Source organism: Manduca sexta, chromosome 20 (genome assembly GCF_014839805.1).
Source record: "Manduca sexta isolate Smith_Timp_Sample1 chromosome 20, JHU_Msex_v1.0, whole genome shotgun sequence".
Taxonomy (NCBI): Eukaryota; Metazoa; Arthropoda; class Insecta; order Lepidoptera; family Sphingidae; genus Manduca; species Manduca sexta.
In genome coordinates, this window is record NC_051134.1 from 8,082,854 (window position 1) to 8,104,304 (window position 21,451).

At 38.6% G+C, this 21,451-nt stretch overlaps 1 protein-coding gene across 2 annotated transcripts; it reads right to left on the reverse strand.

Moving 5' to 3' along the window:
* Positions 1-2,239: 2,239 nt before the first annotated feature.
* Positions 2,240-17,364, reverse strand: LOC115446624 (zinc finger protein 1). Of its 2 annotated transcripts, none has more exons than XM_030173333.2 (4): positions 16,884-17,364; positions 8,096-8,286; positions 5,656-7,720; positions 2,240-5,448 (listed from the first exon to the last, which is right to left on the reverse strand). In XM_030173333.2, the coding sequence occupies exons 1-4, from the start codon at positions 17,011-17,013 to the stop codon at positions 5,255-5,257; spliced, it is 2,580 nt and encodes an 859-aa protein (XP_030029193.1). In that variant the 5' UTR covers positions 17,014-17,364; the 3' UTR covers positions 2,240-5,254. The 2 variants fall into 2 exon arrangements, with proteins under 2 accessions (XP_030029193.1, XP_030029194.1); XM_030173334.1 differs by having other exon boundaries at positions 5,039-5,448; positions 8,114-8,286.
* Positions 17,365-21,451: the final 4,087 nt, after the last annotated feature.

A 21,451-nucleotide genomic window follows, 5' to 3' on the forward strand; every position in this document is an offset into this window, starting at 1 on the left:
ATTAATTATTGCTTCTAGTGAAAACGATTTGGATGTAACTGTCAGTTTTAGCTTTAGGACATTTAATTGCAAACTATGATGGATAAAGCGTCCTCCGACGGTGGAGGCTGATTAAAAAAAAAACATATACCTACATATAATTATTATTAATGTAGTTAGATAACCCCTCTAGCTTGTGATATTGGATATCTTAATATTAAGATCGACAAGTGAACTTTTTTTTATCAATGCCGACCGCAGTCTGTAGAGGCGGCGCCTGACCTAAAACAATAGCAAACTCATACAACTTCTACAAAGCTCGAAACGGGGCTGCACAATGTTAATCGGCCGGAGACATCAGGCGTCAAGACTTGGGTGAATTAACTTTCAATATTATATTAATATAGCTTTTGCCCGCGGCTCCGCCCGCGTTATAAAGTTTTTCAGGCTAAAGTTTTCCGTTATAAAAGTAGTAGTTTCCCGGGGGCCTATGTTCTTCCCAGGGTCTCAAACTGTCTCCATACCAAATTTCATCTTAAGGCGATACCTCAAGGTCCATTTTCATACATTTTGTTTCGGCTTTAATCTGGGTAACTAAACAAGTATTGGCAAGTAAAGAATTTAAATTCACGTCTAGTTAGTGATTAGTTCTCGCAGTTGAAAGAAATTCGTAAATATAATTAATAATCATGGATATTTCGGCCTTTATATTTTATTTTGACGAAATTTTATAGGCAGTAATATCGATGATTATTTATTATTTTTTCTTTTTTCTTCAACTGCGAGAACTAATCACTAACTAGACGTGAATTTAAATTCTTTACTTGCCAATACTTGTTTAGTTACCCAGATTAAAGCCGAAACAAAATGTATGAAAATGGACCTTGAGGTATCGCCTTAATACGTTGGGTAGTTTTTGAGTTTAACACGTTCAGGCAGACAGATGCAGCGGGGGACTTTGTTTTTTAGAACTTTTTAAGAGGAACAATCCCGTCATACATCATTGTTGCATAACTTTAACCGTTTTCGCAGCGCACGCAACGGAAGCTCTCAAAACTAATAATTTTTCTCCGTTTTTGCAACATGTTTCATTACTGCTCCACTCCTATTGGTCATAGCGTGATGATATATAGCCTATAGCACTCAGGGATCAAAGGGCTATCCAACACAAAACGAATTTTTCAGTTCAAACTGGTAGTTCCTGAGATTAGCCATTACTGCTCCGCTCCTATTGGTCATAGCGTGATGATATATAACTTTGAACACTCCACAAACAAAGGACTAGTCAACACAAAAAGAATTTTTCAGTTTGGATCGGTAGTTCCTGAGATTAGCCATTACTGCTCCGCTCCTATTGGGTATAGCGTGATATATATAGCCTATAGCAATCCACGAATAAAGGGCTATCCAACGCAAAAATAATTTTTCAGTTTGGACTGGTAGTTCCTGAGATTAGCCATTAATGCTCTGCTCCTAATGGGTATAGCGTGATGATATATAACTTATAGCACTCCACGAACAAAGGGCTATCCAACGCAAAAAGAATTTTTCAGTTTGGACCGGTAGTTCCTGAGATTAGCGCGTTCAAACAAACAAACTCTTCAGCTTTATATAATAGTATAGATAAGATAGTGTCACCGATGAAAGCCCGTTTCCTAACAAGGCCCACCATCCTCGTATCTGGTATTTTTCTGTGTTTTAATGCTAAAACATAGTACGATTTTCTATTAATTCTTTTATTTATTTATTTATTAATATGTTTCAAGTTAGTGAAAGTTTATTTTTTTATTCGTGACATGATTTTATGAAGGTTTTAAAATTAAGTGAGTTTTCAAGAGTTCCGATACCTTACTTTTTTAAACAGGTACGGCTACTTGGTGGTAGAAAATAGAAATATACGGCGAAAGATGGTTAACAAGGAGGTATTTTAGCAGCGTATTGGTAGACACCGCTGTAGAGGAATAGATGGTTGCGCTCCTCTACTGAAGGTAAATATTTCTAATCAGGCAGATGTTGCATCTAACCGGTCGCGGCCTCTCCGACGATTCCTATTCGGAGGTGGTATGTATGCTGTGCGTCGCAATAATTCTGCTATCGTAAGCCAGTAACGTCTATGGCCATTTAGCGTGATTGCTGTGCGTTCACTGCGCTATGTCAGTGTATCGATCATTTTGTAGTTCCGATGATGTTGTCGAGATGGCGGTGTATGCATTGATTGTACCGCCACATATTCTAGTTGGGTGATCAATAATACAGTAAGTTTGCATTGAAATGTCAATATATATATTTTTAATATTCATAAATTCAATATACATTATAATATCAAGTAAAATGAATTACTATAATTTATATAGGCAATATTTTAACACATGTTAATCTATGTGTAAGTTTAACAATCTAAAGTACTTATTATAACAAATGTTCAGCAACCGTTGGCACGTGGCACCACATTCCTCACTACTCTCTCCACACACATCTCACAATTACAACAGGGCTTGTACTCGCTATGACAATTTAGATTCCACGCGGAATTTTCGTAACGTATAAACAACGTTAATACCTATAACTAATTATCAGATTGCGTAAACAATTAAGAAATACATGATCATATTCAATTAGAGTCCACGACACTAATTCATAGAGACGTATTCCTTGTATGGAAACTCCGGGGAATCGAAGCTACTTGTCATAGAAAATAACCACCCATACACAAATATGGCAATAGGAATTCACTTTCGCTTGCATCTTATTATACACTCACAAGAAGATCAAAATACTACAATGCAATATTATTGCACATGTAACCGAACTATACAGTACAATGCCATTCCTTGTGAAAAATAAAATCTTTTATATTATAAAAAGTTCATTTCGAAGCTTAAAATTATTTTTGGCACATAACTAAAGCTAACTTATTATCTACGACGCGTTCGTTATATATTACAGGGTACGCGTGCCGTTCACGTAAGTAATCTTTGGTTTATCTAGCCCACCGGTCGTAATTTGGAAATCACTTATACTTAATTAATTTAAACAAAAGTTACAATAAAATATGAAATAGTTCAAACAGGTTTGCTTATGTCCAATTATAACTAATTTAAATATAGGTATGTATATTAGATATTTTTTCATTTATCGCGTACGTATAATAGGTAGGTACATATTTTCGTGTGGCGATGGATTTTGTAGAATACTGTTGTATAGTACAGACTACAGAGCGTGGATGAGAGCGTGCCCAGTCGCGGCCGCTGCGCTCCGCAGGCCACTGGCCAGCGCTGCGGCCGGGGCCGGGACTCGTCGCGTCTACAATACGTTTGAACATCGCGGTTGAACAACTATGCTAAATGGAGATTCGTATAATAATTTCAAATACTGCGCTGAACTCTATCACTGCAACTATAATCACAAAGTATATACTGTTCGCATTCATATTATATGTAATTCGTTGATTAGAAACCTTTCAAAATTATTACCTACTTACAATTATTAAAATATAGAAATAATATTAGGTATTTCTTAAAATGTATTTTTCGCTTAGGAACTTTCTGTTCTAACATACTGTTGTGATTAACAAATGAGTTTGATTAGGTTTGACGGCAAGATAATGGAATATATCGATGAATATTGAATACACTGTCTCTGTAGGCGCCATTAGGCATTAGCTAATGTGTAACGACTGAGCGGAGTATAAGAACAAATTAAGTACAACAACAATGAACTTAATGCGCTTTGTGGTCGTGAGAGCGTCGCCGACGCGACGCACTGATGCACGAGATAAAATATTTGGTGTAAAAAAATAGAGATGTTCGATAGTGGATAGCGATTGGTTGATTGCTACTGTATATTATGTACTATAAGATATAATTATCAATAAGTTTTACAATAACATTATCTTTATCCTATTGTGTTCGTTATCGGAAGTGCATTATTGTCTCGTGTTCGCGGCGCGCGCGGGCCGCCGCCTGCCGCCGCATGCCGCCCGCACACGCTATGTTCTGTTAAAGCGATTCTATTTACACATAAATCCGTTATTATTTACATATACATATATATTTACAACTTATTATATACTATCTTTGGACTAATCGAAAGAGTTTTGTAAACACAGCAGAGATCCCATAGGAGTATTATGGAATGCTTTAAACTTAATTAAGATTGAATCTATCTAAACATTTAACGTTACAATAAGAGAAGCTTAGAGTAAAATTTTATAATTATTAATATTATTTTTATTTTAACATAGTATAGAATTTGAAGAGACGATTAGATTTGTGGAAGAAATAAAAAAAAATGAAGCACAACTTGAAAGCCAAGCGTTTAGAAATGTTTCAACGAATATAGATTGTCCTATTGTGTACGTATACTGTTACGTATTAGTGTATGAGTTAGAGACCTTACTTGAATATAAATATATTATGTTGTTTATAACTCTAGAATATTGTCATCACAATAGGAGTGCACGTGTGCGTGCATTGTCCTTATGCGCTCGCGCACTCCCGTAAACTTATTTGCATTGACCGTTGCAGGTGCATCTTTGTTTTCTATTTAAACGATTAAAAATAAACTGCATAGTACGATGACAGCACGATCAGGCGCGGGTTCTGTTCAGGCTCAAGTGGACCATAATAAGTTATTTGAGTCACTTCATTCGGAACTGAATCGGCACCTCATCGTCAACGTTGTATCTTATATAAACAAAACGGCCATAACTATATAAAAATAAAGCAATATACATTATCCGAGTATTCTGTCGCAGGTACTGGCCTTTGGGTTTTACGTTAAACTATACAAAACTAAAAAATAAGTAAATTATAAAATTTGGCTCATCGTATGGCACATTTTTTGGTATATTTGACACTATTTATAAATAGGGAATACAAATTATTTCCTACTGTATAAAAATATGATGTTGAGCAATGACTTTAAATATGATTTGAAATGAAAATACCGGGCGATAAATACTTTAACACATGAGTATTATAAAGAGATTCCCGTCCTTTCTCTAACACTCCTGCCGGTTAAGACTTGGTCTCAGTATCCGCACAGGACTTACACATTTCAGTTTCATGCCATCTCGTTACTTATAGTTCTTTGTTCTCTATCAATCGCCGCATCAAAACATGTTGAGAAGGTATTTGGCACAACACCAACTATTTCGTTGCAGTATTTCGTTGATACTTCAAAATATTAATACAAAAATCTTCATGAATCAAATTTCGTTGCATATTTACACAATATAATGATTTTTGTGCTATGGAGACAGGCGACGCCGCGTCTAATCTCTGTAGGGCTTGCATATGGCGAACCTGTGATTCATGTGCTGGCTGTAGGAGCCGGAGTGGGAGAACTTCTTGAAGCATTTGCAGCACTGGAACGGCTTCTCGCCGGTATGCAGCCGCTTGTGCTCGGTCAGGTGGTGTTTGTGCTTGAACGCTTTCGGACACTCCATGCATTTGTAAGGACGCTGGCCTGGAAATAACAAAACACATCAGATTAGACTTTTTTTTATTCATTTATTGTTAGTCTCGATAATATTTGTAACGGCAATATACTTACTTATGGTAAATTTATTGAAATTCACTACGTTTTGTAGAGCTTATAAATTTAATCGCAATATAATGGGTATAGAAATTAACTGAGATTTTAAGATTATAAATGAGGTACAATAATACACACCTGAATGTTCATATTTGTGTCTCGCCAGAGAGCTCTGCTTCACAAAAGTCTTGTCGCATTGGTCGCAGACGAACTGCCCTTCTCCTTCCTTAATGTCTGTGCTGTGTTTGAGCTTACTTTTCTTAAGTACAGTGGCTTCGTCGTCGAACTCGTTTGGAGCTTGCGTTTCGTCCCCCCATTGGGGTCGCTCGTAAGATGGACTGCCTTGTCGCGTGATGTCTGATGACATGTGCATGTTCAGGACAGGGGACCTGCCGTTAGCCATGTCGTTGTATTGTAAAAGCTTTTCCATTGGAACCAATGGATTTAACTTTTGCGGCAGTAACCGTTTTTGTCCGTTAATAATTTCGCCTGGCGAAGGCGACATCCGAAAATCAGTGAACGAAGATGAGGAGCAATTGGAATGTGGATACGCGTGAGTGTAGCCGATGCGTTGCGGCGTCGTGCTGCGCGATGACTTCTGGCTCAGATTCACCGCTTCCTCAGAGTCGGAATGTGTTACTGAAATGCTGCACGGCGACGGCGACGGACTGGACGTGACCGACGGGTTGGACTTCTTCGTGGAGAGGTCTAAAGGTTGATCAGACGCGGTTAGTGTTTGTGTCATTCTGCGCACCCTGGCTCTGTTGTTTTGGAACCACACTTGAACCACCCTGTTGTCAAGACCGATTTTTTGAGCTATTCTTTTGAATTCTTCACGATTCGGTCTGGGATTTAAGGCGTAATGTTCCTTTAATACCGTTTGCTGTTCCTCACTTAAGGCCGTTCGCACCCTGATTTTCCTGTCGCTATCATGTACTGACAATTTTTCATCACGATCATCTTTACAGTCTTCGTCTTCACTGGCGCTCACTCCGCTTTGTACGGAGGCACACACACGCATTTCAGCTTCTATCCTATTCAGAGCTACCGTTTCGGCTACTTGAGCTGCCAAGCTTTCATGTTTTCTGAATAAATTTCCGCAAAGAGACTTTTCGTGCTCCATGAAATCACTTTTGTTATTGAAAATAGAGTTGCATTTTAAACATCTGTAGGGGTCTTCAGGCTCTTCTTTAATGATGACATGTGGCGTCGGTGGAGATTCTACGCCAGGGCCCATGTTATCCGGCATGGGTGACAGTTTGTCCATATTCGCACTAAAGAAGTGTTTAGTCACTGATTCATTAACAGATTCTAATATTGTATTAAATCCTGAGTGATTGTTGTCGGGCTTAAGGCCGTTGTTATTTACAGGGACGGAATCGTAAATGCGAGACGGCGATCTTAGATCAGGCTCCCGATCTTCTTGTTCCTTCTTTATGGTAACGGCTTCATCGTCCTCTATATCCATCACTAGCTCCGCGCTGCCTTCAGAACGCTTGTCGTCCTCTTCGGTCACTTCTTCGATTAAATCTTCAGGATCGGCGAGCGTGGGACTATTATGTTTTGGACTTGTGGCGTTTTCTATTTTTCTATGCGAATACTGTGAGGAAGCCCATTGCTCGAAGATTTGACTTATAGTTGCATTCAGAGTGTACGGGGCTATACCGCTTGCCGGACTGATTGGTATTCCTGGAGGCATATAGAAAGGATTAAGACCGGTCTGCCCGAGCGGCGGTCGATGAAAATTGTTCTCTTGCGACGACATTGAAGCGAAAAACGCAGCCGCTTCATTGTACTTCGGAAGAATGGGATGGAATATGCCCCCATTGGGAGCGATGTTGTTGTTAAGTTGTGACGTAACCATGGGATTGCCGCGCTTTCGAGACGGACTTCGGTCTGGATTCAACGCTGGGTTATTGGCCTTTATTCTTCCCATTTTTAAATTCATTACGAGACACTTTTTAGAGGTCATATGACTGGAGTAGGATCCAGAGTGCGAAAACTTTTTTCCGCAATTGGCACATTCGAAAGGTTTCTCCCCGCTGTGGATGCGCAGGTGCTCCTTTAGATGGTGCTTGAACTTGAATGCCTTGTCGCAGTCGTTACACTTGAACTTGCGCAGCAGCGCGCTCTCGTCGTGGCTGATCATGTGTCGCTGCAGACGGTACACGTTCGCGAAACTCTTGTGGCAGATCTTGCATGTCTGTAGACAAACAAAAAATAAACTTTACATATTCCGTGAGTTGGAAATGATTTCAATTAAGGATGTTTTAAAAGAATTTATATTACATTGACTTTATGTTAATATTTGCTACTCCTTTGTATATTTTCTTAAGAATACCTGTATACAATGCTTATTTTCGCGATTGCAATGTTTGGAGTCTAAATGGTCGCCCTTGTTCACTCGCTTTTTATTCTAAGCGTTACAAAAATTAGTTAAATAGGTGGGTGTTATTTAGGGTAATTATGCAGAGCACTGAAGAGTTGTTCGTGTTTTTGTCTATAGCTCTGACAGTCGATAAGTGTTGAAAATCGGTAAAGCAGTAAATTCTTTGTTATATTTACAATGGGCACTGACATATTTGACTGTATCCACCTGTGTGCTGGGAGAGTGGAGCGTCTCGTGCCGCTCGAGCTGCTCGCGCGTGGGGTACGCGCCGCGGCACTGGCTGCAGGTGAAGGGGCCGCCGGGGCCCAGCGGCGATCCGCCGCGCTCCTCCTCCTCCTCTGACGGCTTGCCCTCCGACCCTCCGCCTGCCAGCGGACGGACTGCACACAACACCATTATATTATTAATATTTACTATACCGACGTAATTGATATTGTTCGTTATTCTCTGTAGAACACATCATTTTCAGAATGGTTATGTTTTTCAATCATTTTATTCTTCCGTATAGTACAACATGAAAGTTTTAAACGTTGTTATAGAGTTCACTGTCTTTGATAAGCGATGATGTATTTTACTGAGTGATGATATTTTGATTGGTTACTAAGTGGCGCCGTTCGAAACACGCATTACGAGTGCGAACGATGCCGTTAAACATTATCAGGTGATAAATACGCGACAATACGGCGTACAAACGAAAGACAATAAACGGTGGTCGTGTATGCATGGCGGCGGCGCGTCGGCCGGCCGGCGCGGGCCCCAATTGGAAATAAAACAATTATCCGTTGTAACACATTGTTGGCGATTAAAATTATCGCGCGGACACCTTTACGGGCGCGCGTTCGTTTATAAAAACAAACGTGGCGGCAACAATTTAATTCGTTGCCGGTTATTTTGGTAATACGACCGGCTTTCCAGTGTAATATCGTTTTTAAAACCGACGGCTCGTTAATCAAATATAATAAAGAGAAGAACAACGGTACGTATTAATTAGTGCGGGCGCGCGTTATCCGCTCGGGACACTATTGAATTTTAGAAAATACTACCACGCACGCGGCACGCTCGCGTTACGTGGCTCTCTATTATTAAAGGATTAACCACAACCATGTAGATTTAAACCTTCTATTTGCGCTTATTTATCTAACAATGTATGCAGCAGTGTCCGCGGTCAGCGAGTGCTGATGACTGGATGCCTCGCGGTTTATTATAATTAATCCAGAATTGATAACGCTCGTCATACCTACGGCATAGTTATGGAATGCTGAATTTGTGTATTACGCTTCTAAACATATCACGTTAACTTGACTCATAAAACCAATGTTATGCATTGTTAGTCGATGAGAGGGTATGGAATATACCTAGAAACTTAAGGGGTGGCCTCCACAAACATACAGCTAAAATTCGGCATAGCATCTCGTTTCGGCGCCACCTTCTGTGTCACCCGGTAAAAGAGATTGGAAGTGGTTTCTCTATAGCCATTATTTTTAGATAATGCTGTACTTATATTCTTATAGTGACAGTATATTATTATGAGCTCTTTATTTGAAAGTTCCGGATTCATTTACTTGGCAATTTGTGTTAATTTTCTAATATTTATACCTAGGATTTGTTCCGTCAAAGAGTTGAAGTTACATGCGTCGTTAACAGTTAGCCCAATTAATTGTGAAAATGTAAATATATACGAACCCCACATTAGGGTATGAGGAGAACACTTTTAAAAATAGTCAGAGTAGTAAGAGTTTATTCAGACATAATATACATACAAAAGTCCACGATTTTATCCCCAAGAGCTAGATAGAGGTATAATTTATGCACCCACAGATCTTCGAGCTTATATCCGTCTTGTATGTGGTGTGATATGACCGGGGGGAACCTATCATCTTATTGAGCATTTGTACTTGACCTAGAAAAAGTTCCGTTGCTTACATAAACATAGTTCACAATTAATGTAAAGCATTCATATCCTGTATATTATTAATAAAGTAGATAACTATACTTTATTAATCAAGTCAGTAAATAATGAGTTTCATATTAACTTAACTTTTTACAAACGAAATTGTCGCTACTGGTCGATAGATGGCAGCACTGAGTTTAGATAATAATTGTGATATCGCGCCAATACAATAATGGATGCCGATATAATATTAAATTTACGATGGGCGGCGTGTTAAATGAATTGGGGCAGGTTCGACTTCTACGTCGATAAAAATATTCTTTGCAAACGTATTCTAGATTTTGTGAAACAAAGTCCAATAGTTGTTGAGTCCGGACGTTAGGTGTATTTATTTATTTGAAAATATAATACAATGAGAACACTTTCAAAGATTTAAAGTGAGCTTTACAAAATATTTACATTTTGAGGAAAGTTCTTGTTTAAAATATTTTGATTAAGAGTATAAAGGTAATAATAATAAATCAAGTCCATAAGAGAAACACTACAGCGCGTCACGGGCCGAATGTATCGTTCAATAACGTTATTCTTTATTTTCTCACCTATTCCGATTTCTGATAAGTGTTTGTTATTCTTAATACGTTTATTATGAAAATCTAAAGTAGTGAGGAAAACTTAAAATTAATAGCTAACGTATTTTATACTTTTGTATATATGTTTTAGGGATTCATTTCATGCGGTTTGCAATATTTAGGATTATGCGGATAATTTATGAAGGAATGAGATATCCGCGGTGGAATTCATTATTAATTTATATGCTTCTGGTTTTCGTTTGACGTACACTAACATTATAATGAATTCTTTAACATAATCGTCGTTCGTACGTTGCTTTTTTTAATCCAACCAGCTCGCGGCATAATCAAATTAATCGACATTTTATAAAGAATCATTACATATTTTAATATCACAAATAAATATGACAAATTCTTTGCATTTTACACTGTTATTAACAACTACACAGAACACTAGAGTGCTGCCGGTTCTCTTCTGGTGGAAACTGCTCTTAGATCTGCCGTAAACTATATTTGACGAAATCTAAATAATGTTACACATTTTATGGATACAATAAATATTTCATTCCATTAAGATTTCTGTTGAAAGTATTTTATATTATTTTATGTTCCTATCTACGCACACCGACAAAACTTCGCCGAAACATTTTAATCCAAACAATATTTGCCTTTTAAGTTATAAATTACCTATATATTTTATTTCAATATTGCCCGGAGTGTAATAATTGAGGTTAGATAAGCACTATAATTACAAAATAACAGCAAACCGCAACATTTGTAAGACCCTGGGATCTGACTCATGTGTCGCGGAGTTGCGAATTGCGATGCCTACAAATATCGAGACCCGCTCTTTTTACTCTTTAAATGTAATATTATTGGTTCCTTTATCACTTATATTATGTAGTAGGTACTAATTATTATATAAATTTATGCTATTTTATTTTAAATATTTATTTTAGCAACAAAGACTTAGTATTAACTACTTATATATTTGGTACATAAAACTTTTATAATAGAATCTCAGACTATATAAACAATATTTCTTCCGCTGAAAAAAACATCATATTATGTTTTTTGTGAATTTTTTTTAAATAGGAGATTTTACGTATCCCCGCCGCGGGCGAATGCTAGTAAAGTTTTACTAAATTTGTATTTACAGTGGATAAAAATTAACAAACGTCTTGGTCGTGTCCAGCAGAGCTCGAAGCTTTGTTGTCCGAAAGTGGAGCGATTACAGCGTCCTAGTTACGCGAGTTAGAACTCCGACTGAAGGACGACCTGGTTTACTCACAACACATGCTACACGGTTTTTAATGATATTGGCTAAAAATAATTTTGAAATCCATATTGATTTTATTAGTAGAGTGTTACAATAAGTATAATTAAACAACTTAAACGTCACAAAGGATATATGTCAGATTATTATTAACGAGAATAAATTCGACATCGCCGTGCTGGCATTAGATTCATCTCTACCTATCTCCAGGCTTCATGAGTAAACTTATAAACAGTTTGTATTGTCTAAGAAAAAATAGCCCGAAATGGTTTAAATTATATTATAAATCAAGTAATTATTTTGTTTGTACAATACCTTTGTTCAATAATGACATACCTCTTTACATTGTTTAGACAACGAAACCATCTGACTCATCCTCCATGAACAAAGATGTTATTAAATTTGTCCAAAGTGCGCACTAAACTATAAATTTAGTATTTTTTTAAGAACTTATAATTAATTTTGGTTTATAAGGCAATGTTGATATTTTAGGATTATTGGCATATAGAAAAAACCGTCAGTAATAATTGAATTTGCATTTAGTAGTTATAGTTCCGCTACTTGCCGAGCGATGGCGCTATGCGTACCGGCAGTTCACAAAAAGCTTCTGAAATGGAACTTTATTTAGGACAATATTTTTTTAATTAAACGATATAATTAAATAATGGTATAATATTGTATTATAATATATCGACATCCCAAGTCTGTGTTTAATTTCCTGAAACATATTGCTCATTTATGTGAGGCAGAACATCTACCTTATAGCAATAACAATTATTGTTTTGCAATTGATAAGTCGACATGCAACATATTGTACATCTCCATTGATTCATTTGTGTAAGCGATCTGTTGTACACTCATCGTTTTACATATTATTAGATGGTATTGTTAAGACGTAGTTGATTTGTAGTTAAAACTAAATTTAGATTATTTATTTAAAGTATTGCTCTATTGTAACGACGAAAATTTAGGATTTCATAGCAATTGTATTGTGGATGACATTGATAACGGAGCCTTTGTTAAAGTTCGTACCTCTGCCGATACCCTGGTTGATATAAAAAACGTCAAGACACGGTGCCAAGTGGCTTATACTGTGTCAAAGATAGAGGCGACGTATGTAGAGACAGTAAAGACGGAGGTGCCGCGCTGCGAGAAGACATAAGTTCGACGTATCGATGCAGCGGACGGTACACCTACACACGCCGCTATCGGCCGCTCAGTAATCTGCGCACGGGCAGCCGTCAGAGTTCGTCCGTTCACCGCTGATAAAAAGCCTACACGCACGCACACGCGCCCGCGCCGCTTCCTATTGCACGTTGCAACAAATAACAATTATCGTTTCACTCACACACGCGCGTCCACATTGTGTACTCCCAGAGATAACAGTTTGATTGTTGATCACACAAACGCGCGCCGTGGTGATTGGTCGCACCTGTGCACGGCGGGCGCGGGGGGGCGCGCGGGCGGAGACGGGCGGGGGCAGGGGAGCAGAGGGCCTCGGCCGAAGTGCCAGACATGTTAGAGAAAAAACTCCGGCTGTCAGCCAGCGGCTCCATGTAGCGCCGGTATTGTAATTGCGCGTTGAGAGAATTATTGAGCTATTTAGACGAAGCGTATTCATTCGGTTATTGTATCGAGTCGCGCTCTAATAATTCATATGTCATAGTTTATGATACACGTGTCAAAACAAGCCGATTGTTGCTCCGTATGATGTCACAACAGCGCGACAAGTTCTACGAAAGAAGCGGCTCGGCTCGCCGGCACCCGGAATGTTAATACCTATACAGTTATTATCTGTCTTACGTCAGTCCCAACACTTGCCCGTGTCGGTGTTGGACGCCGAAACGTTAATTATACTGTAATGGGAATCACATGTTGAACGATTGCAATCATCCTAAACTGGTTATTCATGCAAAGATAATATGATAATCCGCGCGGTCATATCTATATTTGTTTTAACTTCTGTTTTCATACGAGCATTCGTGTTTGATGATGACATTAAAACGGAAATGATCCTAAATACTAAACCGACACTTCAAACTTTTATATTCTGCATGAGCGACCGTGGGCTTACCTCCGACGTGGGCTCGCTACACAATTTACGACCCGAACATCTAATTGTTAACATTAACTTAATAATTTTATGACATTCCATAAAATTCTAAATTTGAAACTATATAAAATTGTTGTAAAATGTATATAAATCATAGTTTTTCCGCACAACGAAGAGGTTTGCTATTTAGTGGAGTCAAGAGTCCCGGAATAATTTATAGTAAGCCCTCTCTAAGATGATATTTACGATTGTTAAGATTAGTTGTTCGGTTTAACGCCCCTCGTGCACGTCCAGCGGTAAAAATATATAAACCGCAGACAACTCATAAATGTTGCGCATTAAATGTTTTGTAATAATATGTCATGATTTATAATTACAGTATTCACAGGCAGATGTAACGAGGCGGAGCTGCGCGCGCCGGATTCCGCAAACTTTACTTGTTACACATGAGTGTTCAGTTATCATATGTTGGCTTATAGTAAAGCGAAACTTGCGGTCGTCATAATGCCAGTTATAAAAACTCGCGCCGGAAATGCTTTTTACAGGTGGCTATAAAATTAATAACAAGATTTGATGCGGAGATTTTGTTTTTTGTGATATACAAACATGCGAACGATATCAAACAAGACAATTTAAGATTCCATAATAATAATCGACTCGACTATATTTATTACCTAATCACGGGTACGTTCATTCTCAAGTTATAAGATTAAAGGTAGAATTTGACAGTTGTCGACATTTATTTAACTTTACTGTTATGAATAACAACAATCTCGTTTTATCAGGGTTCGCGGACTAACGCTGTGGTACCAATTTGCATCAATATTCGATGTAATAATATTTTGTGCGTATAGTAAAGGAAGTCACTAGGAATTGAATTGAAGAATCCATAAAGTGTCTGAATTGTTACATATAATATGTAGACTACCATGTTAATCGTCTCTAAAAGTAATATTGATCCACAGAAATTAGATAAGATATTAATAAATGAAATCTAGTGAGTATTTAATCTTTTATTACATCACCGAATTACTAACCTTAGCCTATAAATATGAAGGATAGCTTTCTTTTAAAATAATCTCCAGGACTTTCATTGTGCTAGTTGTATTTTTGATCATCAAAATCTCCTTTTAATATCGTAACACAAAGGCGTATAAGGAATAGTTAAAACAAGATGGACACAAAAGTAATTAAATTGCATAATGTCCGCGATTAAATGACATTGACACGAAGTATAACATTAATGAAGAGTCCAAACGTCCGAATATGACTGCGCCATACAGTTATTTTGGCCAAAATTTTGTGATACTATAATAATTGTCAAAAACATTCATACCCAGTTACGTATAACCCAACAAATTAACACATCTCGATGGTCTAACTTTCATGTGTATCTATAACTCTATGATTTAATTTCTTCTATAATTTGTCACTTATCTGTCCTAGCTCTCATTTTAATCGGCCGGATGTATTTTCAACATGTTATATTTTATCGTAAACACCAATTCGTCTGTTAACACGTAATATTGCACTCTATATACAGCTAACATTAAAGCGCGGTGTCGTGCAGTGTCAATCTGTATTACTTGTACCCTGATTCAGATCGGCTCGGCTGAGGTGAGATGGTGAAAACAGAACAAAAATCACATACGCGGTGAATCACCGCTGACTCACCGATGCATCACAAAGGTACGTCTGTTTGTCAAAGGGCTCGAGTATTCGTACATTAAATTAATATACCTGACAGTTATATAGCTGACTTCGAATCAGGAGACTTGTGGATGTGTCAGAGATCTGAATTCATGGATAACATGGATTGTCTAAGTCGGGGATCAACTCGCGATTTTATACTTTATGCACTGTGGTATATCAAACTAATTCAAAAACCATTGATTATATTATCGTAAATAAACAGGGCGATTATCGGTGGAGTTGTGCGTCGCACTGGCACTTTGTTATTGCTTTCGACTTCGGTACGTTTGTTATCAATGACACGATAATTCCATCAGTTTCCTCATCTGTTTATTTTCTTTGTTACGAATGTAATGTCGCAGCAATTAAACTGAACTAAATACAAATTATTTGATTACATTAGATGCGAACTTAACAGTTATAAAAGTTAGAAACAAACACTTTTCGCTAGTTATTTTCGAACACATTATTTTCACTTCATGTATTTAAACGACTAGTGAGGTTAAAATGCAGAGTTGTAATATTTCAGTTAAACAGTAGGTAATCCGTGCGTTTGATAAATCGAACGGTTTCGCAATACGAACGCTGCGCCAAGACAATGTAAATTTTAAATTTGTTTTATGAAAATAGACCTTCAGTTGGTTTTGTTTACACTTTTCTCTATTTGTATAAATAATGTCGTAATATAAATACAAAGCGTTACGGTGCGTGCGTTTTGATCTTTTATGCGGTGCATACTTTGAGCTGTTTATTATAATGAGATTAAAACGCGAGCGTCACACCGAGTCGTTTGTTCGTCCGACTGGCGATAAAACAACTTTTTACTAATTTATTCATCCGCGTTCCACTGGCCGAGTAAAAATGAACCGCGACGCTGCATCAAACGAGTCCCTACTCCCTACCGTCCACTCCAGACAGGCGGCGCTCAAACAGGAATACAAAATAAAATATAGACAAGAAAAAGCAAATGAATTAAAACAACATAATCATTTACGATTTAAGACGGTGAAAGCGAGCGGCGCGGGGTTCCCCTCGACAAACGAAACTTTCTTTCAAGTCTGTGTGTACCTGTTCCCGATTCTCAAGTGGATGAATTATATCCCGGGGGAGACGAGGGGAGTTCGTCCGACACCGAGGTTATTTCTAATGAAGACGTGTTCGAGTTTTATTTTGGATGCCGGTGAGGTGATATCACTCCACCTGCTCCCACTGAGTAACTGAACGTGTGTCGCCGCAGCCCGGCACGTCGCACCGCCGCACTCGCCACACCGGGGCCCGCGACAATATTTACACTGGCAGAACTTTCCAGTTTCACTTTCCGATTCACTGATCCGTACACTTTAACAACTTTCCGACGTGTTCGCGACAGTCACCGGCAGACACCAAACCGAGAACCGACTCGGACTGAACATTTAACAAAACAACTAATGCGAGATAGATACATACATAAATATAATAATAAAATGCAAATAAAAACAAAAAGAAATGAAGCTTACTCAAGGCCGCGAGCCGCCTGGCCGAGGTGGTAGACGTGGGCACCTGCTTACTCCTCATGTCCGCAAGCCAACCGGCCGCCAAGCATTCGTACCAACCGCCAACTCCCATAAGCGAGCTGTGCACTTTCATCGAGCGACACGAGCGGGACTCCGGGCTCCGCGACACACGCACTGACCCACCAGCCGCTACTGACTGACACCGCGACGCGCACCTCGCGCCGGTGGGATCGCATCTACCACGTACTACACCGAGATTCACAGCCTCCGCTGACGTCAGCGGCAAAAGTCCCAGTTTTGGAAGTGGAAGGGGCACGGGCACCGCGGGCCGCCGACGGTGCACTACTCACATCGGCAAGCGCCCCACACGTTGGCCAGGCTCCACAGGCGGTACGAGTAGCTGTCACCATAGCACCCGAACATGCTCTCATCGGTTCTCGCGACCATGGCCCGCTCGCGCGGACGGACGTGCTCGTGGTTGCGCGGCGCGCGGCGGAATGAGCGGCCCGCCTCTCGCCCCGCCCTCGCCGGCGGCCCCGCGCCCCGCACCGCCGCCCGCCACCTCCCCCCACCTATACTTAATTAGTACAGCCGACTGGCGAGTGCCGCCGAGCCGTGTCTCGCCACCGGCTCTAATGACGCTACACGCCGCACTCTACACCTCCGCGCCGTGAGCCGCTGCCCGCTGCCCTCTATCTTTCCACCTGGGCTAGCGCCTTACACTTGTTTATTTACACGCTCGCGCTCCACCTTCCGCTAGCTACCTGTCTCTATCTAATCACGATCTTTTATTTAGCTTTTATATTAAAAATATATATTTTGTTCTTGAGATTTTTAAAATTGCACCGCGTAATATGGTTTCAACCATTGAAATAATTAACTAATATTTTTTTTTACGATATTTATATTTAATTAATAATTTAAGCATAAATTTTAAAGAAATAAAGTTTATCTCATAAATGTAGAGACAAAATCAACAACTTAGTACGGTGCGGAATGTTTGAAGTGATGCGATGTGTGCCTCGGCTTTCGGTCGCTAGATGGCGCTAGTTGTTCCGACGCGCGTTGTTGTAAATCTTACCGAGCGAGTACTGATACACGTGATTCCCTCGAGTAAACATATCGGTTTGCTTATTACATATTAGTACTTTCTTGTTATATGAAGAATATGTTGTTCATACATCAACAATGTTTTAAGGAAGATTATGTATACTACTTTCGACGTTGTACGATAATCGTAATAAGGTTTTTCCTTATGTTTTAGTCGTTCTTATCCAAATTATACTTTGAGTATTTTGTGTTTTATAAAAACATGTTTAATAAAAGCACTGGCATCTGTACCACAGCCGGTTCAATGGCTATTACGAGCTATTGATTAGGGAAATTAAATTTAAAATAAAATTTGACTTTGTTTTTTTTATGGTGTGCGAATGCTCTCGTGGATAATTATTAGAAGTTGGTTGTTAATCACAGTCATGAACTCAACTTTTTTTGTTATTGCTTTGAATGACGAGACGAGCTTGCCGTTCGCCTGATGTATATTGATACGACCGCCCACAAATAGTAGGAACACCATCCACGTTCCAAAACCTTGAATTACAAAGTATTGTTTGATATTACACTGCGCTCGCCATCCTGAGACATGAGATGTTAATTCTTATTATGTCCAATGGTTATACCGGATACAATGTTCTTTAAAATCGAACATAATAGTGACTACACACTGCTGTTTGGCGGCAGAAATATACATTGCAGTGGTATCTACCCAGGCGGACTCTCACATATGAGAAATCTACCACCAGTATATACACGATACTGCATAATGGGATTCCAAAAGATCAAATTACTCCTATCTTACCTGATAACTATTAAAAATATTATTCCTGTTCTCTGAAGCCAGTATCACATCCATAATTTAAAATTATTATTATAGACAACGGTTATGCAAGATGACATAATAATTTAATTTATTTATATTGTTTTCAAATAATATATTGAGAGCTTATTCTTATGGAACCAGTGTTCATGGACGATAAATATCACTTAAGGTTAACCACCAGGAGAAGTGGAGGTCTTAATGAGTTCTTAAATGACGTCTTTACAGGTCCAACATGTAATGTGGTGGCTTTAGTTTTTTTATTTAAGTATTACGATATACGACATTATTCCCTCGCTTGATGCGAAGTAAATTTGCATTTACATTTACAATTTGATTGTTTTGTATTATTCATTTTAGACTTATTTGATATTTAAATTTAGAATTTGATTGCTTTGGTGGTGTCCTCATAATGAGTGTGCGGTACGATACTGCTCTGAGATACTGTATTTGAATCCTTCGTAGTGATATTAGTATCAACCCGGAGTGTGAAATTTATGGCCGGTAAAGGTATTCTCACTCCCAAATCATATGACCGAATAATAGGCAAAAATGGGTGCGCGTGGTCCGCCTCTGCCTACACCTTCGGGGTAAAGGCGTGATGTATATGTAAATTCTATTTAATTGTGAAGAAATGTCCAACTATGACTAAAGATAGTGTTAGCAGTTACTGCAACTGTTAACGGGCTTCTTCACCGGAAGGCTCGCGGAGAGCGCGCGCACTTAATGTGTATATCTCACACGCACTCGTATGCAGTTCGTTCCGTAAACATCATCTAATTAGGTTGCTTTTAGTGGTGTATTGTGATGTGAACAAATTAACACGCACGGGATTCGCGAATTTCACAAACGTGCGTATTTATTAGATTCGGAGGCACGTTGACACATAAATAAGTATAAATGTCCAGCCATAACTACGATCTTAAGTCCGGCAACGCATCTATATGCCACCTGGTCATGCAGATGTTCATGGGCGGCGGTGATCACTTACCACCAGAGGAACCATATGTTCATGAATATGAAAAAAAAATTTCAAATTGGCGAAAAATCGTAGTCAGTGCTACGTGCCAACATCAATGTTGGTAGCCAAAGTGGAAAATCTCGCAAAAATTATAAATGTACTTGTAAACTGATCTCGAAAGGTCATCTGTTTTCCAGCCGCAAGATAACCGCACAATAACTACCGGTTGAGGTAAATAGTAACCGTTGCGAAGTGGGGAGGTTTTTAGTTATCTTGGTAATTGGCTGTTGGACGAGCACCACGTGAGCGACGCTCGCCGCCGATAGCGTGGTACTGCTGGGTATTACCAACATCGATAAGCTTTTATTTACCTATATTAGTTATTATTAGTTTACTCGTGGTAGGATATATTTTATATCCGCCCGGATTGTGATCACCGGACTCAAGGTATTAAAACACGCTATAGTTGCTATTAATTATATTAAATTAATAATTAATTATATTATATTAGTTCAGACCTATTTCACAGTACATTATATATCTTATTTAACAAGCAGCTAATAGTGAAACAAAGAATAGAGCCAATTACTGACTACGCGACGTGCGTGTGTGTGTGTACTGTGAAGTAACGTCTGTCTCACTGTTTCCGTTTACCTTCTTTGAACTTTGTCAACATAAAATTCTCATTGTGCACTTAAACAATGCCCAATGAGTGGCGGTAAACTAACACTACCATCATAATTGTAGCCTGATAAGGTGATGTACACTGTATATGTTTGTGTTAAGGTTCTTTTTATGTGAGCATGAGTTGTAAATAGCCCCGTGTTGGGCAGACAATAGCACCTTGTGTGAGTGCACGTGGGACACACGTGTCTGCGCCGGCGCAGCGACAATGGCCACACCTAGAGTTTGTCACTGGTTTATTTCACGCCTCCGCCGCGCTTTGTTTTAAACAATTCTCTTTACAATTGAAGCAAAATTATTCTACGAAGTATTTTTCGTACATATATAATATATATTTTGAAAATTATGTGGTAAGCTTATATAACAAATGCACGTATTATAAACCGCGGATTACTTATTATGAATTTACTTCGAGAAATAGTAATTTAGGAAATACATATCAAATTGTAAATTGGTACAAATATATTTGGTTTTTAGAGAAACTGACTAATAAACTTTTACTAACAAAAATATACACGAGCTTCAAGTAACAGCATATATTTTAATCACCACTTAACGCTAAAACAAGTTTAAAAATAAGGCTGTAAATGTTCTGTTATTTATTTATATTTATATTTTTTATATATATTATTGTAATTAAAGTTTTGGATGGCACCACGCTATGGGCAGTCGCGAAGCCTAGCAGAAGACGAGTAATTCCCTTGTCTTCTCTTTAAACAAAGAAACGATAAGATGATAATTATATTGTTTGTTAATTATAAGTCATATGCAATACGTAATAGGGATTTTTGGGAATTTACGTTTCGTCATGCGAGTTATCTCGTGACGAGTATTTTTAACCCGGCGCGGCGGCTTGCACACAGCCGGAATAGACAATTAATGAAATGTTTAGAAAACAATTATATAGATAGACGCGATATAATATGTCGGATTTTCCACTACCTACTGTAGGTATTAAAGAGAGATCCAAGGCCTCGTGGACCTATAATATATAATAATATCAGCCCTGTATTATATACTTGCCCACTGCTGAGCACGGGCCTCCTCTAA

Coding starts and splice junctions, on each gene's coding strand:
- LOC115446624 (XM_030173333.2), bottom strand. CDS start 17,013: ATGAAAGTGCACAGCTCGCTTATGGGAGTTGGCGGTTGGTACGAATGC. Junction 8,287..16,883: donor CAGGCGGCTCGCGGCCTTGA/GTAAGCTTCATT, acceptor TGTTGTGTGCAG/TCCGTCCGCTGGCAGGCGGA. Junction 7,721..8,095: donor AGGTGGATACAGTCAAATAT/GTCAGTGCCCAT, acceptor GTTTGTCTACAG/ACATGCAAGATCTGCCACAA.